At 41.8% G+C, this 17,535-nt stretch overlaps 1 protein-coding gene across 3 annotated transcripts; it reads right to left on the reverse strand.

Annotated features, from left to right (window-relative positions):
- Window positions 1–251: 251 nt before the first annotated feature.
- Window positions 252–17,031, reverse strand: ANKLE2 (ankyrin repeat and LEM domain containing 2). 3 transcript variants are annotated; one of them, XM_077787173.1, is made up of 13 exons: window positions 16,955–17,031; window positions 12,927–13,358; window positions 11,801–11,992; window positions 10,789–10,982; window positions 9,785–9,973; window positions 9,359–9,481; window positions 8,949–9,015; window positions 8,113–8,294; window positions 6,636–6,742; window positions 5,595–5,788; window positions 4,302–4,983; window positions 4,043–4,174; window positions 252–3,307 (listed from the first exon to the last, which is right to left on the reverse strand). In XM_077787173.1, exons 2-13 carry the CDS (start codon window positions 13,345–13,347, stop codon window positions 3,094–3,096), a joined length of 2,697 nt encoding a protein of 898 aa, XP_077643299.1. In that variant the 5' UTR covers window positions 13,348–13,358; window positions 16,955–17,031; the 3' UTR covers window positions 252–3,093. The 3 variants fall into 3 exon arrangements, with proteins under 3 accessions (XP_077643299.1, XP_077643298.1, XP_021400171.2); XM_077787172.1 differs by lacking the exon at window positions 16,955–17,031 and adding an exon at window positions 16,648–16,929 and having other exon boundaries at window positions 11,852–11,992; XM_021544496.2 differs by lacking the exon at window positions 16,955–17,031 and adding an exon at window positions 16,648–16,915.
- Between the last annotated feature and the right edge of the window lie 504 nt (window positions 17,032–17,535).

Raw genomic sequence — 17,535 nt, forward strand, 5'->3', positions numbered from 1 at the left:
GATGACACTTAAGGTGGGGGTGGAAAGTGTGAAAGTTAAAATTATGTCTTTACCATAGTCTCAGTTCCTGTCTCTTCAACACTGTAAGACTCTTCTTTTAAGTCTTTGATGGTGTAATCCATTGCCACACTGTCACCAACACACATAAAAGCTGCAGGTATTGTACAAGCCAGGCCTAGACAAGCCAGTGAGTTGCCCTGTCGTTCCCAGCTCCTTCTCCCCACATCCCCATATTGAACACAGAGTGACACTTTCAGCTATTCATTTGATTTTAATAGAAAGTGGGATACTTCTGTATTTTTAACATTACACTTTGCTAATTAAAAAACAACCGACAAAAACACAGCTATTTTGCACCTTTAAAAGTGAACTTTTGGCCAAGAAAACAATTCAAGCACTATCACTGATTTAAAGTGTCTCCACAGGCTCAGTGTTGAAGGGCTTTCTTCACAAAAATCACAAATTATCAAACTGCTGCATAAACTGCTATTTTTGTCATAGCTGAAGTAACACATTGTTAGAAAAATGACCTCTTAAGTGAAGTACAACTGGACTAAAGCACATTATATAACACAGTTAAAAAAATACTCTCCTGACTGAACCAAAACAACATTACAAAGTGGAAGGCAAGGGTGTGGTGGGTGTGTGGGTGAGTGTGGGGGGTGTCTGGCCACAGGTACATACCAGTAACATATATTTAAACATTAAAAAAAATAAAGCATAATAAAAGTAAAAAGGACAGAGAACTAGAGTGTTGGTATCAGTCTCCTGGCTCAGTAACAAACTTAGCAAAAGGACAATGCTGCTATACCACAGCTCTGAAGGACCAGAGTGGAGAACAGCAGCTGCACCCACAGCAATTTACCCCAGTAGTTTGGCTCTAACATGGTATTAGGCAATTACATAAGCTGATCCATTTCTCCAGCATGATAAAGATGTAATTTACATTAAATTATTGAAAAAACCCAACCACCCAGCAAAAAAACAAAAAAAAAAACCCAAAAAACCAATCTCAATCCTTTTGGAGTAAAACTTGCATGTGGGTTCTTAACATATTTTGAGACCATGGAGCCTGCTACATAACAATAAAATTAAAAACCCAACAAAAAACCCTTATAAAATATACTTAGTAACAGATACACTTAGAAACAGAAGGTTATCTTTTTGGTTCTGGGTTTTTTAAAAACATGTTTCCTAAAATACGACACACCCCCCCAGGACCCTGGTACTTGTCTGAAATATGACTGAAGGAGAGGCATTTATGTAAAGTAGCTCTTCCTAATGTCCAGCTCCATAGAACTAGGTTCATTTTTAACAAAAGAGCAAAATAAGCCTTTTTTTTTTTTTTTTTGTAATGAATAATTTCTAAAAGAGGAGTCTCTCCCCCCATGGAGAGCTATTGCACCAAATAATCCAATGTAGAGACATTAAAAGATCCTGTTCAGAAAGCCCAGAGAAAAACTGTATTTTATCTGCCCATAGTAAGTGGATGCCACTTTTTTTTAAAAACTTCCAAAAGAACAAAAAATTCAATTAAAAAAATATATTACAAAAGGCACTACTGAGCTTGCAAAAGCATTAAGTGCAGTGTTTAGGTTTGTACCAGCCAGGAAGTTGTGAGGGTGCACAGTTTGTGTAGAACAGTCGCTGCCGTGGGAGCAGCCCAGAGCCGCGGCCCTGCAACGCCCCGGCCGGGGTGGGACCCTGGGGAGCCGGGGCCGGCCCTCCTGCCTCCCACCCCTGTTTGCTCAACGCGGTGCCCTTCTCTGCCAGCCCTGCCAGGGGGCTCCGAGCTCTCACTGACTCTGGCACCAGCCCATCCTAATCCATCCCTTCTCAACAGCACACTCCTGCAGAACTTCATTCTCTGATCCGATTTATCTGTAACAGTAGATAGGTCTTTTTTTCTTTCCTTTTTTTTTTAACCTAGAGAGCTGTTTCTGGAAGCTTTTCATACAACATTACAAGCACTAGGCTTGAAATGGAAAACTCTCTGGAGTTTTGAAAAGCTTTCTTACTCTCAGCATCATGCTGTCAAAACAAGTCATTCTTAGAAAAGGCTGCAGAATATAATTATTGACTGCTGTAACAAAAACTCATTACCACATCAACACTAGAGACACAGTAAAAGCTCAGATTTCATAAAAATATTCTGTCCTTAGTCCTCTCTCTTGGGAAATAGCCACTTCCTGGGCCACTGGCTACCATGCTAATATATTACAAACCAGACCATTAAGATAAAATATCTTGCTGGTAAATTTGCTGAGATTATTGCTGATGTGCTTTTGTGTAATAACTATTCAAATCTGCTACTGTTAATAGATTCTCTGGGGAAAAAATAGCCAGCTATTTTTTAAGCTTTTCTTTTCCCTAAATCTTCCCACTAGCACTTAAAGGAATCCCAATAGTTTCTACAGTGCCCTGTTTCTAAAGCACTCGGTAGATCTCAGTGTCTGTAACAGCCTCAGAACAAGCAAACTCGAGGGTCTCTGTGCAGATCTGTGCACACATACATGGACAGACAGGTGAGGGTGGGTGTGGGTATCAACTGCCCAGCCCAGCTGGCTGGAAACACTCTCTACTGCTGCACAAGGTTTCACATCCCTGCTCCACACTGCAAAGTTGCCCTTGCATTCCCAGGCATGTTTTAGGCTTTTCCCCCTGCAAGCAGGAGAAGGTTTCACTTTCTGCCATCAATCTCCTCTCCCATGTTTTATTTGCTGATGATGCATTTCCTCGACTATCCAAGGTCAAGAAAGGCAGTTGAGGGCTGTGTGTTCATTACAATGAGGATAAGTAGTGATAGCAATTACCACCATTGCTAAGGACTGTTCAGCCCACTGTGGTACTGGCAACAAGGGTTAATTCAGCTACCGGACAACTGCACTGTCACAAACTTCTTGCTCATCACCAGTAATAAATCTACCTCGTATATGGCATTAAGACATATATTCCATTGTTTAAACAGTTGTCCTCAATTGAGGAAAAATAAATAGCCGAGTACAAACCTCATGTCACCTTAGTAACACTGTAGCTTTTCCTCCACTCTAACAATGAGAACAGAACTGAGGCCCCAGGATGAGGAGCTGCATTCTAGTGGGCAGGAGGCTCTGCGAAATAGCGCAGGATGCAGGCGGGGCTGTAGCGCCCGGGGCTCTCCGGAGGGAAGGAGGCAGCGCTGCCGTGTTTCCCCGGACTCCCTGGTATGGGACTGTTCCTTCCTGAACCAGGATACACAGAAGCATTTGGAGGGCAAGCAGCGATGGACTGGGACTGCAATCTTGCCTTCAACGCTGGACTTGGCCAACTGAAAGAAACCAGAAGTCATTGCACACGTTTTAAAGGAAACTGCAATAATGAGAGCAGCACTTGAACTCAGAATCACTTCAGATCTCAGAACCAATGCACCAGCTGAGAAAAATCCTGTCTGGTAAGAGACAGGTCTGGAAGAAGAGAAGGAACAGGAAGAGCATGAAATATTCTATATAGATGTCATTTCTTTCAAAATGACCATGATGACACACACCACCCTTCACATGAACAATTATTTTGGACTGTTGTAATAAAGGATAAAAAAACCCCCACTAATAAAAAGATGTCTAAAGATATTAAATTCACCTTAACATCCCTCAGCACAATCTAAGTACCACAAGGCAACAAACACAACATTCCTGCACTGCATCAAAAATAGGGATATACAAACCAAAAGCACAACTATCACTGGGTCCAGTGAAGGATCAAAGTACCAAATTAGCCAAGTGAGACACTGGCCAAGTGGAGAACAGTCACATCTGATTTGTCTGTGGAGACATGCTCAAGTTACTTGGAACAGCAGTAGAATGGAAAGAACATGACTGCAGCACAAAAAAGTCCTTATCAACAGACACCAGTCAAATAAGGCTTTGGTGATTAACTTCAGAAAACAGTTAATTCTGCTTAATTTAAAATATGGGTTTGGAAGTAACAAGGCCTTAAATTCTGCTATTCAAGCTGACTCACTGAAAATGTACTTCAGCTCCTTTGACTGAGTTTGCAGCAATACCTTTGCCTGTCAGATGAGGTGTAGGATTGCACCGCATGTTTCCATTTGTAAATCATTGGGAATTTCTGGGGATCAATCTCTGCTCCTTCTATAGCTGCCAAGACATCACCATCCAGCTTTGAGGGCTGCTCCCTAGAATGGAAACAGAACTAGATGAAAAGAGAACCAAGTATTTGTTTACCCCAATTCAAAACAGTTTTATAAACTATCAGCAAAGAGATTGTCTGTGCAAGTAAGAGTTTAAAAAGGCAATTCTTACCCAAGAAGGAATAACTTTAAATTGTCATTTGTAGGTGATGTCTTCAAAAGAAACTTCTGGGAAGAAAGTTCTTGACGTTGCAGTGGCTCCTTAGTCTGAATTCCAGATTCTCTGGACAATCTCTGCTTTTCTAATGGTATTTTGTGGTCTGTCCTTAACTTGGTCTCTCTATGTTTTCCTGTAACACCTAGCTCAGAAGAACTTGCCAGTGACGCTGCAGAGCAGGTCTTGTCCAGAATTCCCTCATTCTCAGTTTTTTCAGTGATTTTATGAGATACTCCTGCAATCTCTTGTTCTTGGAATGACAGGCCTTCAAATTCTGACATCAAATTTGAAACAGGTGACATGAGGCATTCTGACCCATCATGCAGCTGCTTTCTGTCACTGATGATCCTTTTACTGGACACAGGACTGCAAAACCCATTTTTGCTGGCAGCAGCCCCCTTCTCATAGTGCCGAGGGTGAGCTGAGGTCTCTATGATGTTTCCTGCACACTCCATGGACAGGATATCACACTCAGCATCTCCAATGGCAGCAATGCTGGGCTCCTTGGACACCAGAGAGGGGCTGATGTTTCGTGCTGCATTTTGTCTATTTTTAATTTCTTCTAAGCTCATGTCATCATCATCCTCATCCAAAAATGCTCCAACAGAAATGGAATTGCAGGACTTTTTGCTTTTGCCTGTTAACAATTTTAACAAGAGCAACACATAAGAAGACTTTAAACAGTCAAGTACATAAGCTAGGAAAAAATGTACAATCTTTATGCCTTATTCTACTTCCTGAACACCTCTCCGACTATATGTAACAACATGAACTAACATGGCTAAAGTTACAAAAGCAAAATGCACACAGGGCAAGAGGTGGTCTAAGGTATAAAAGCTTTCCTGGGTTTTGCTTCTTGTGTCTTTTCATGCTCTCAGTTGTAAAGAATTATTCTTTTGTTTTTAAAATGTTATTTATTCCATATCTGTGGATTACAAAATTCTATACTTTTAAGATGAATGCCAAAATGCTCTGAGTGAAAGCATACTGAAGATAGAGGTTTTCTTACAGGGATTTCATTTGGGGCCTACACTCAAATAAACTACTTCACATGAAAGATAAAAACTGTACTTCTACATTCACAGTGTTGTTGGCTCCTTTTCTGAAGCAGTAATCAGATTCTCTGGATTACAGATGAATAATAGCAACCACACCAGGTGAACACTGCTTCCCCTGGGCACCAAGCTTTTTCTGTCCCACTTCTCCCCAGGTACAACCCATTGTTTGCAGCATTTGTCCTTTCCTTACCAGAGGGATGTGGAGTTTTATATCTATTGCAGGTTTCATTTTCCCCTGTTTCTGGCTGAGCCTTTTCGCTCATTTCATGATGACTCAGGTACTCTTCTAATTTTTGCAGCCCCTCCTGGGAAGACAGATCAACAAAACAGCCCAGAAATTCCCAGTATTCAACCCACGGGAACCCCAGTTCATGAGCTAACTCCCTGCAATAAATAAAATAAAACGAATCATTTGTGAAGACATAAATATTAGTTAGACAACAGCTTTTCTGATCACATTTTAACAGCTACAGACAGGAGCACAAACGTGCAACCAGGCAACACAATCCCACCACAATCAACAGTCTGCAAAATCACAGATACATCCTTAGCAAAGTATCACCTCATTTGTTCTACAGCATTTTCCACATTTCATCTACTATTTTTACAGTTGGTAGCATAAACATTGCTGTCTTTAAGCTGGCTGTATCTAGACATCAGACAGAGAAGAATCCCCACTGATACTGCATGCACCAGCTTTTTCTATTTTGGAATGGGAGAGGGAGGAGGAAGTGAGGGATTATTTTATAGACTGAAATGCAGTCAGCTTTTAACAAAGTATTTTTTTTCCAAATGTTGCTGATACAAGGTATTTTAGCTGCAAGGACACACCACACACACACAGCTTTTATAAACCAGGAAATTTGTATTATAATATTTTCATTCTACTCCCTTTTAACAATCCCTCACTTTCACTGAACAAACAGGCTATGCATAATTTTAGATCTGACAAATGAGGCAAGTAAACATCTGTGAAAAGCATTCCACACATACCATCAATAACAGTTAAAATCTTTATTGCCAAAGCTAAGAAAAATAGGTCTCACATTTTAAATATCTTATTTACATAAAAATACAGTAAAAATCCAACCACAAAATATTTCTTTAAATATTTCTGCAGTAGCTTTTGCTCCAATATATTGTGCAGTGAGTAATAACTGTGCTCTCAGCATAGTGTTTTGCTTTTGCATGCTCTATTATTAAGTTTTTATATTGACAATCTTTTAGATACCTTCCAACTCTTTCAACACCTCTCTCCAGATCAGATTTCCTGACATTGTGAAAGAAGCCAGCTCTCTCTCGTGGTGGAGTCTTCCACAGCCTGCGAAATTCTTCAGCCTTTAAAAAACAGAAATAAATACAAAAATTACCCCCCCAGTATGAACTCGCTCAGTGCTGGCTAAACATCTACCTAGAGGTCTAGAAGATGTTCAGCTGTTTGCTGTCCACAAGTGCTGCTCAACTCCAGCTATGAAGGATCTCACACTGGATCTAAAGTTACTCCTTTCACTACTGGTGGTTACTCTGATCTCTTAACTGCTCATGAAAGAGAAGGAACTCAATGTACAATCATCAGAAAATCAACAGACACCACATCTGCCTGGTTTTAATGTGTGTGCAGCAGGAAACAGAACTGCCTTCTGATTTTGCCATGTCATCCTATTTAATTCCAAATACTTCCTGATCATTGTTTTCTAGGATGCAAAGGGGACATCTTTTTATGTACAGTCCTGCTACAATTATTAGAATAAATTCTTGCTGTCTATTTTGAAGTTGGAATGCCTCAGGGGAAATTTTTTGCAAAATCCTGCACTTCACTTTATATGACGAAGATCACAATGATGACTAAGAATTACATTCAGACATTAAAAATACTTTTCAGCAATTAAAATTATGAACTGTTTACACCCTAGATAATATTTTATGGAGTATAAATGATATTTACATTTATGTCAGTTAGACAGCAAATTGATCAAGAACATCTGGGAGAAAAAGCATTAAGCATTTTAGTAGACCTCGATTGTAAAGAATGCAACCATCAGTCCTCCACTGCATTTATTCACTGCTTCTAAAGCTGTCATATTTACAGCATGTTCACATTAAATAAATGAGTCAAATAAACACCTGTAAGTTTGAAATATATTTAACAGATATCTAAGTATTCCTTCTGAAAACTGAAGATTTTGCTTTTCACTATACAGACAATACATTTCCAAAACCATCCCAGCACCTACTACTTGGTTGTCAGTTTTTCCATCTAGAAAAATATATTTATGTTAATTCAACAAGCAGAGGTTAACATCCAGTGGCAACTTCTAGAAATGAGATAAAGATACAGTTAAAGTTTTTAAAACTGATTCATAGCTGCTTTGAAAGGCTTTGCTTCAGGTTAGAAAGTTACAGCAATTATCTGTAAGAAATTAAAGGTTTGCCAAAGGTGCTCTTTGAATAGATTCCAAGAGGAAAAAGAAAACCATTTTTGACTGAACTGCTACTGTTCTTATTTACACCACATTTCTGTCTGCAACAATAAAAAAGTATTTACAAGTTTCTGTGCTTCTCCATGGAGGAAGATCCATCTCCTCAGCAAAGAGAGCCACAATCCGTACCAGGAGCAAGCTCCACCACACAGGAACCCTGTGGAGATCTTCTTTATTCATAAAAAGGAGAAGCATAGGCATTGGAGTCACAGGGAGTTCTCTCCTTACCTTTGAGGGGCTCATGGGGCCTGCAAAAGCCCTGATGGACAGCACGGGGTCCTTGGGGCTGCCGGGGTATTTCGGCCAAGCTCTCTGGGGGCCATCGTCCGTCTGGTCGGGCGACCACGGTGCCCCAATGACCGGAGCTGAGGAATTGTCCTCTGCCCTCAGGAGTGGGACATAATAGTGACCTAAAATAAATCATACAAAGCTTTCTCATTCACTTGATGTTGCATCAGACTGCTGCTCCTTCCTGGACTGCCAATGCACCCGTACACTGAACCATCTAACTTGACTTCATTCGTAAAACTACTTGTAATGCAGGCTCACTGCTTCAGTGATTACAGATCACATTTTAGTGTAGGTTCCCTCCTCTTTCAAACACAAGAACACCTGCAATAATCCATAAAGCCCTTCCCTCAGGGTCTTTTAACATTTTTCACAACCTCCTTTTGCCTAAACACACACATGACAAAACACAGAAAGTTCTGTGTCAAGGAAATTATAAAATGACAGGATTCTCCATCATGACAGACACATCTCTTGTCCTCCAAAAGTTTTTTGTTTCTTTTAGACTGAACACTCTGCTCCAGGCTTACTGAATCAGGGCCTTGACTACATTACAGAGCCATGAGAGCAACCTTGTGATCCATACATTAAGAGTTCTGACTGTCATTTAAAAGACAAAAATTTCTCTGTCTCTGCTCAATTTTAGAGCTTCCCTTTGGTTTTCAGAGCACTGTACAGCAGCATCATTTATGAACTAAAATGCTACAGAAAGCAAACAGTAGACAGCCAAGAGCCAAAATACATGCCTGATACAGTACAAAACTCTGCATACAGACCTTTCAAGTACTCTTTTATCTTTTCTTTCAATTCAGCAGATTTGTTCTTGCTTCTTTCACAAACTACCTGTTAATATATTTTTACTTGTTAGGGCAGCATAATAACCTTTTCAAATCAATTGCAATGTCTGTTCTTTCTGAACAATCACATTATTGGCCCCTACCCATCTCACCCAGTACTTTTAATTAACAGTAAAATTCAACTAAAATAGATCCAACTTCATTAATTCTAAAACTTTTCCACAGACACAATCAGCATAAAATATTTGTAATGTTATACAGAATTTACTCTTTAATCATGACACTAGCACTTTACTACAAGTCTTCTATCTATGGTGGTAATGTCTGAATATGAAAAATGCTGATCTGGATAACATTTCTGGGTTTGATGTGGACATGAAGAGACTTACTTCTGCTGGAGTTTGATCATATTTGTTTCTTGGATTTTTTACAATGGCTGGGTGTGAGGTAAGCACGTTAACCACATCCACATTCCCAAACTTGCAAGCAAAATGCAGTGGAGTATCAAACCACTGCAGTGGGAAAAAGAGAAAAATTCACATGCACTTAGAAAGATTGTAAAGTCAATACCACACATTTAATTTTGAGACAGGAAAGTAAATACATGTCATGACTAATTGTCTCAGCTCTTAACAAATCTTTTCCCACCATAGTGCAGAATAATGATTACCAAAACCCACAGAACTCATGGACAGCTCCTCTTCTGCTCTCTTTAAGTCTCCCTTACACATCCTTAGCCCTTTCCAGTTATAATTATAATAGTAATAATAACAATAACAACAACAATAAAAAACAGGTAACCCCTGAGATCTTACCATTTTATCTGGAGTGTTCAGGTAAAGGTCAACAATGTATTGGATGCGTTTCTTCAACATGACATCGTTATCATCTGGGTACATCAGCCTCATAAATTCTGGATTTTCCAGAGTGTCCAGCAATAACTGGCAGATAGCAGGCTGGTTCTCCTTGGCAGCAACATGCATGACATTGTACCTACACCCTTCCTGAATTAAAGACCAGTATTAGAATGATCCTCAGTCTAAACTGCTTTCTTACACCCAGAGATGTAACTGATAGAACTGTGAAAATACATGGGTTCCTACAGTGAGTTTTATATGGATATTTTTGTTAAAACTTATCTTTGCACCCATATTATTCTTATAATTAATGAAATTATTCTTACACTCAGTGCCTTTATTTAAGGGAAGAATGTGGCAAAAAAAGTACATTAAGATATTACACAGTACAGGCAGGTAGGAAGTTCAGTTTAGATAAAGAGCAGGAAAGTGGGTATAGAAATAAAAAATTCAGCTGCTTTGCTATATTACATAAAAAATTTCAACAACTTCACAGAGCTGGTCTGATACAAGCTGAAGTGAGATTGTCAGTTTTGCTAAATGGCACCTTATACATTGTTTTGGAATTTAATGGAGGTGCTTAGATAAGCAATGATGTAGGAATTCCTAATTACAGCCCTGGCTGTACCCTGGTCTTTAAATTTAGCCTGTCTTAAAAAAGATTGCAATTACTTGGAGGAAACCAAACAGTAATAAGACTACTATTGCACTACTGAACACAACTATTCCTCCCCTGAAGAACTGCACACTCAGTTCCTTTAGCTGTGCTGGAGCTCTCAGGGTGACCAACAGAGAAGTGTCCCAGCTGCTGTCAGTGAACACAGAAACCCTGCACTGGGTGCAAGGAGATGTCGTGAAGGAGGAGCAGGAAACATCATCCCTTCCACTTCTGCTTTCAGGCCCCAAAAGCTCCATCACTAAACCAGAACCTGGATTCTCCTGTTTTGTTGCTGGTTTTTCACCTGTACAATCGTTGGGTTGTCTCCTGATCCAATCAGGTAACGAGGGTTACTCCAAATAAGGTCTGAAAAGGTTGTTGTGTCTCCTTTCTCCACAGCTTTCCGAAGCTTAGCTGTGAGATCTTGAGTCCGTGGACTTTTGTAGCTGTTGGCTCTCTCCTTGTTCACAGTGTCACTCTCAGGGGAGCACAAACCATCTATCAAAACACAAATCACTCCTTTCTAGATACATTCTTTCCAGTGATCACCATTTGCACACCCAGAACATGAAAAGTTTCCTTTTAATCTTAACAATGTATTAATTTAACCTCTTTAATATACAGGAGCGAGGAAACAGAACTCAACAAGGAGACATTTAAATACACCAGTAGTTGGTAATAGGGAGGGAGAGGAAAATGATTCATCAACTTGTAAAATTTTTTCAGTCTTTAATAGGGACTGGTAAACGTTGTAATTAGCAGTCTGCTCCCATCCAAATTTAAAAGGAAAATTCAGCAAGAAACAACCATTTTCTGATAATTAAAATTACTTCTGCAGTTCTGTAACTCCTAAGTCACTTTAATCTAGCAACTGGGAATGCTGTGAAATATGATCAGTGCTTACCATTTTATTTCTGAACTTACAAATATACTTAGAATTGAGTACAGTTTTAATATCCAGTGCAATTTTGTCTGTCTTACTAAACGTGAAAATCCTGAAGTCCATAAATCAAATCAAATCCTAACAAATATGACCATGGAATACAAAGCAAAGTATCCATGCAGATCATTACCTACATTTCACCTTTAGAAAAGTAGCAATGGTACTTTACTTTTAAAACATTTTCCACATTTTAAACATTTCTACACTTAAAATAAAAGTTCTTTTAAACTTCAATTTCTTCAGTGCTTCATCTTTGAATTTTTTCTGTTATTAGTATATTGGTACTAATAGGAATTGTTACTCCTCTCACAAAAAAAAAAAAATCAATGCTTTCTATTGCATCTACTGTACTGAGAAGAAGTTCCCCACTTACCTCTGTTAAATGATCCCATTTTCACTGGAGACAAACATAAAGAGGACTTGCCTGGAGATGGGAAATAATCACAGATTCCTTTAGCAAATTTCTCAGCATCCTCTCTGTTTGTAAAAGCTTTAAAACGGGAACCCTTAATCATCTTGACAGCCTGGAGAGCTTCTTTCCTATCTTCATACACATGTATTCTCTCTGCAACAAAGAACCAACAAAGTTACATTGCTTTAATAATCTCAGATTTCAATTCCTAGACATATTACAGAATCATTAGACTATCATTCCAGCTTTGGTCTCAGATTGTTTCTCTTACAAAACAGGACATAAAGGTCAAAAGCCCTTTTAAATCCTGTCTCTTGGATACTGAGTAGGAGCCTCCCACACACTCCAGGTAATGTCAGGTGATCCCTGCACAGGGCTCAGCCATTCCCATCAACCAACACCCCTTTAATGGATGCACCACCTTCACCAAAGCACTTCACTTTTAGATGGAAAAGCAAACTCAGAGCTTATTCACCCTGCATTACTTTTGATGCTGCCTTGTTCAGAAAGACCAACCTTGTAACTGATCCACAACTTTAAGATCTACACTGAAAATCTTAGATAATAAACAAATCCTTCTTTTTCTTTAATGATATTGTTCAAATAAGGATATCTTAATATACCTTTTCTTAGTAAGAATTCTTACTACTGTCCCAGAGGAAATGATCCTGTGCACTACTCTACTCCTGCCAGGAACAGAAAGGAAGATAGGAAATCTTTTAGAAGAGATCATTTAAGCTTCAACTGATGACAGTATAAATAGTTAAATGATTGCTTATTTACAGGACTACTTTTTATTCTTGAAAGGGATTAAAGACACTGGATGGGTCTTTATTTCTTTAATAAGAAATAATTTTCTTCATCTGAGCTACACAGAGTAGAGGATCCTCATATGTTGGAATTCTAATGGCAAACACCTGAGATGTCTTGAACTGTTGTCTCTTTGTCTCAGAATAAATACTGTTTATAGGACCAAAGAAATACTTCAAACAATGTCTACAATACTAAAGCAGTGGTGTTCAGAACACCTGTTACTCAGACATTACTAAAATGCCTATCACTGGAAATAAGGGCAGTGAGTATTCACCATTCCTTGCCAGGATGTCATCATAAACTGGGCAAACACCATAGAACAGTGGAGGATCTCTGGACGGTGTTGGAGCAGGGATTTGTGAATCAGCACCACAGGCTGCAGCTGAACAGTTCATGTGTGTCACAGCATCTTCTTCTGGAGGGTTCAGACCCACAGAGTACCCAAAATCTGCCTCCTCAGAAGCACTTCCATGGCTGTTGTGATTCACTGGGACATTTCCAGCAGCCTCCTCTGACAGAGCAGACCCTTCCTCCTCCAATGCTCCTTGCTGATCCAACAGTGCCTGAGCCAACTTTTTTTCAAAAATAAACCTTGTAGTTGCAGTAATGGGCCCACATTTCAGTCCTGCTTTCACAATCTCTTCTCTAAGCTCATCATGGCTGAGCTTCTTTAATCGGGGTAATATTGTATCCATTGTTATTCCACCTACAAGAAAGGCAAAAGAGGAGAAAAACTGAAAAAAAACAAAACTTCTGCTAATTAAATGGTGTATTAAAGCAAAGGGAAAAAATGCCTCTTAGCAATTTCTTGAGATTCTGAAGATATCCTTGCAATGCAGAAAAGACAAAATATTTTTCAATTCAATGTTTTTAAGCTACCAGACCCATAGGAAGTTTATTTCCTCCTCTCTCAACTACTTCAAAGAATATTTATAGCTTACATTTTGTTCTTGGTAGTCCTTTTTCAATTGCTTCTGAAGTGAAAATTCAATCTAGAGCATTTATTCATTAAAATTTATGACAGGCTGAGGAATATTTGATTCCTGTCAAGAAGACACAATTTATTTGTGCAATGCAATACAAGGACACAAGCACCAGTCAGCCCCAAGACAAGGGGCTGCACCTCCAGCTAAAGGCACAGAAGTATTTCTAGTATTTCCTTAGGACTTTCTGGCTGACAGAAGTCTAAGGAACAAGCACAACACAGCAGCCAGGGCAGGCTTTCTCTGGCTGTGATGAAAGGCTAGAAATATGTACACAGCATGTTGTTTCCCAGGCCTGTTTTGAGAGCAAACAGCCAGAAGACAAAAACAACTGATCTTTTCAGATCTCCTTCTCCAACAAAAAACAGAAGCTGGGAGAATGTCTCCATTTCCAGAGGAACATCCTTCTCTCTGCTATGATAAAATTCCCCAGGCTCACACCCCTTCATGTAATCCACACTGACAGCTTCCACACCGGTCAGCAAGAAGAAACTAAAACCAAATTTAAGCCAACACAAATTCCTTGCTCTGAAAAACACAGCTGAAAAATACAAGATTTGGGCAGCTCAAAAATGTAAGAAGCTTTCACATGATTTCATCAGGTGCTGCAGCCACGTACCTGCACACAGGCTGTGACTCCCCTGGCACACTGCTCGGGAAGGGAAGCTCCAGACAGGAATGATTCAGCTGTGCCATTCCCTCAGCCTCCTTCGCTCCTGCCTTGCACTGCCCCCTCCTCCACTGCTGAGCCATTTCATGAGGCCTCTACTGCTATGGCCGTTTTAGTACTTTATTTTCAATTTTAGGTTTCATCCTCAGTTAATGACACTTAAGACTAGTTTTCATATATTTAAAAAAACCTAAATGCACGCTCTAAGTTTTTGTAGCCTTCAGCAGCAATCAATACAGCACCACATTAAGTTACACTGCAATATGAGTTAGAACAAACAGATTCCTAGCATTAGGAAATACTATGGAAATGTACTTAATGCCAAACTTCAATAGTCCTTCAATTATTACAAGTCAACAGTCATGTGAGTTTGAGGGCTGCTTCCTTGGAGGGACATTTCCTTTGAGAGCTGACTCTTTTTTATGAACCTCTTATTTTGAATGTCTGTGGTTAGAGAACAACATAACATCAGTCCCTGAACATTTCACAAGTATTAACTGGAACCTCGTTGAAACAAAGGGAAATGAGAGTATTTCTAAGTAAAAAACCCCACCAAACAGCAGCAGAGCCACAGCTGATGCTGCTGAGCCACTTCCCCAAAGTATTGTAGTTCCCCTGTGATTCCTGAGCTTCCAAGCAACCTCACTGTTTTGGTTATCTGACCTGCCCACAAGACTACAAAACAGATAGGAAAGATCCTCTTACTTGTTTTTAATTCTTAATTGTCTTATTTCTTGAAATAACATTTGCTACCAGTATGTTTTAATCAAGGGATGTGCCCCTAAGGTCAAATAAAATATCCAAACTTGCTATTCTAAGGATTTTCCCTTTGAGACTGCATACTGTAAAATCACAAGAAGATGAAAACTCAGGGGTGAGAAAGTTCACGGTAAAAACAGCTCAATGAAAACACTCTGAGAAGTCAACATAATGCCTTAAAGAATTAGCTCAGAAATGCTCCTATTTTTAGGGTTCAGAACTAGCACAATCATTCTGCAGGAGAGCAGGCCTGTACATATATATAATTCATGTATGGAGAGTAGACAGGAATGTGCAAAAATCATTCCTGCTTTGTAGTTAAGCAAAAAAATGCTGTGAGGGAGTGATTTCTCTGCTTTCTCATGTTTTGACAGACCCTGGTATGTAAAACATAGTGCTCAAAATTTTGTCTGTTAAAAGTTATTTATTTTGTGTGTCTATTACAACTCTGGCACAAAAGAATCAAAATGAGATGGCAAAGGAGACCAGTAGTGAAGAATCAGGTTTAAGATCTGCTGTTGGTATGAAGTTTTCTATAGGGCGTTTGGTGTGGAAATAGGGAAAACATTGTTGGAGTGACAACACAGAACGCTCACAAAACCCATTTGTGCTCTGACAATAGAATTTCAGCTAACTTAGATAAGCATTATTGGTTTTTCATTTCATTACCTATTTTAATCTGTCAAAACAAAATGTTTCACTTGCAAACCTGAGAAACAGTAACTGCTCATTCTGAGACAATCCTGTGACTGTTTGTTACGTGTAGGTAACAAATGAGACTATTTGAACCATAAAATGTGTAATACAACTACAAATGATCCAGAGCACAGCCAGCACTGAGGTTGCTACCTCTTCTAGTTCAGCATGTAAGGCCTTGTTGCTTTAACAACATATTCTAGGGTTCTTCCAAATCAATCAAAACATGGAAGAACGGACAAGAATTGTATTTTCCCTTGTCTTACTAGGTCAGTATGAAACAGCAGAATCTGCTTCCAAAAAAAAAAAATTAAGCCTAGACCCATGACAGAATAAACAACTGATTTCTAAGGATGGCAGTACTATTTTACTCTACTAGTATCCTTAAAAACCTTCAATAAATGAGTAATGTAAGAAAACTGCTCTTTTTGGCTGTTTTGTTTTTTTTCCCGAGGCAGGAACGGAGAGTCACATCCTGGCTTTAGCTGTGTTCGGCTGATGGGATTCGCGTATGTGAGAGAACCGCGGCTCCGCGATGGGGCGATTTCTCTGTACCGCCGGTGGGCGAACGAGCCACCAGTTATCAACTACGTGGCTGAAAGGGAACTGCTGAACTAACTTGAAACAAAGCACGGGAGAAGAAAAAAGGGAAGGAAAACGGGACAGCTTTCCAGGGAGGAGAAGCGCACACGCTGTCTAGAGGCGGCGCGGGAGGGGATGCGGAGCCGCAGCGGGGCCGCGACACGGCGGGCAGGGCGGGCAGGGCGGCGGGGCCCGCCCGGCCGGGCCCTGGGCCCGCACGGCCTCCCCGGGCGGCGCCCGGTGCCCGCTCCCGGCCCTGCCGCGGGGCGAGGGCAGCACCACCCCCGGCTCCCCGAGTCTCTCACCTGGGCGGCTCCCGCTGCAGCGCTGGCTCCCCGCGGCGCGCTGGGGAGCCGGGGACGCGATGGGGGTCGCGGAGGAGATGGCGGTCTCCGCCGCCGCTCGGCGGCCGCCCGGCCTCCTGTCCCGCAGCCGCAGCAGCCAGCCCACGGCGCCGATGACGGCGCAGGCGGCCAGGAGCTCCCAGCACGGCCATCGGCCCCAGCCGGCTCCCCACAGCGACTCCCAGCCCCCGGCGGCCCCGACCCACCGCTCCATGCCCGGCCCGCGGCCCGCCCGCCGGCCGTGCCCGCACGCCCTCAGGGACGGTACCTCCGCGGCCTCGCGGCCTCCGCCTCCTCCGCCCCGCGCCCGCCCCCCAGCAGACGCGGCGGCGGCTCCGCCCGGCGCTGACGGGGCCCAGCTGCCGGCCCGGGCCTCACCGTGGCCGCGGCTCCGCTCGGGCGGCGGGCAGGGCCGGGGAGGCCGAGGCGAGCGCGGCGGCTCCGGCGGAACGCGCGGCGGCTCCGCGCGCAGCCGGGGCGGAACGCGCGGCGGCTCCGCGCGCAGCCGGGGCGGAACGCGCGGCGGCTCCGCGCACAGCCGCGGCCGCCGGGCGGGCGGGACGGAGGGCGCTGCCCAGGGCCGGACAGGCGGGCAGGGTTTGAACTGCACCAGCCCTGGGGACCGGGAACACACAGGCACTTCCAGAGGCCGCCGCAGAAAGGTTCCGTCCGGGTGTTCACCTCAAAGTGCGGCAGCAGGCTCCGATTAGCCATGAGAGATGGGAAACCAGGGAGCAGGAGGCCTCTCGTGAATGAGAGGAAAACGATTCCCTGAGATGTGAACCAGCCCTCCCAGCAAGTGCAACATTCCTGCCTTAGGGTACGGGCACCTGTACTACGTGCAGTGCA

This window comes from Lonchura striata, chromosome 18 (assembly GCF_046129695.1).
Source record: "Lonchura striata isolate bLonStr1 chromosome 18, bLonStr1.mat, whole genome shotgun sequence".
Taxonomy (NCBI): domain Eukaryota; kingdom Metazoa; phylum Chordata; class Aves; order Passeriformes; family Estrildidae; genus Lonchura; species Lonchura striata.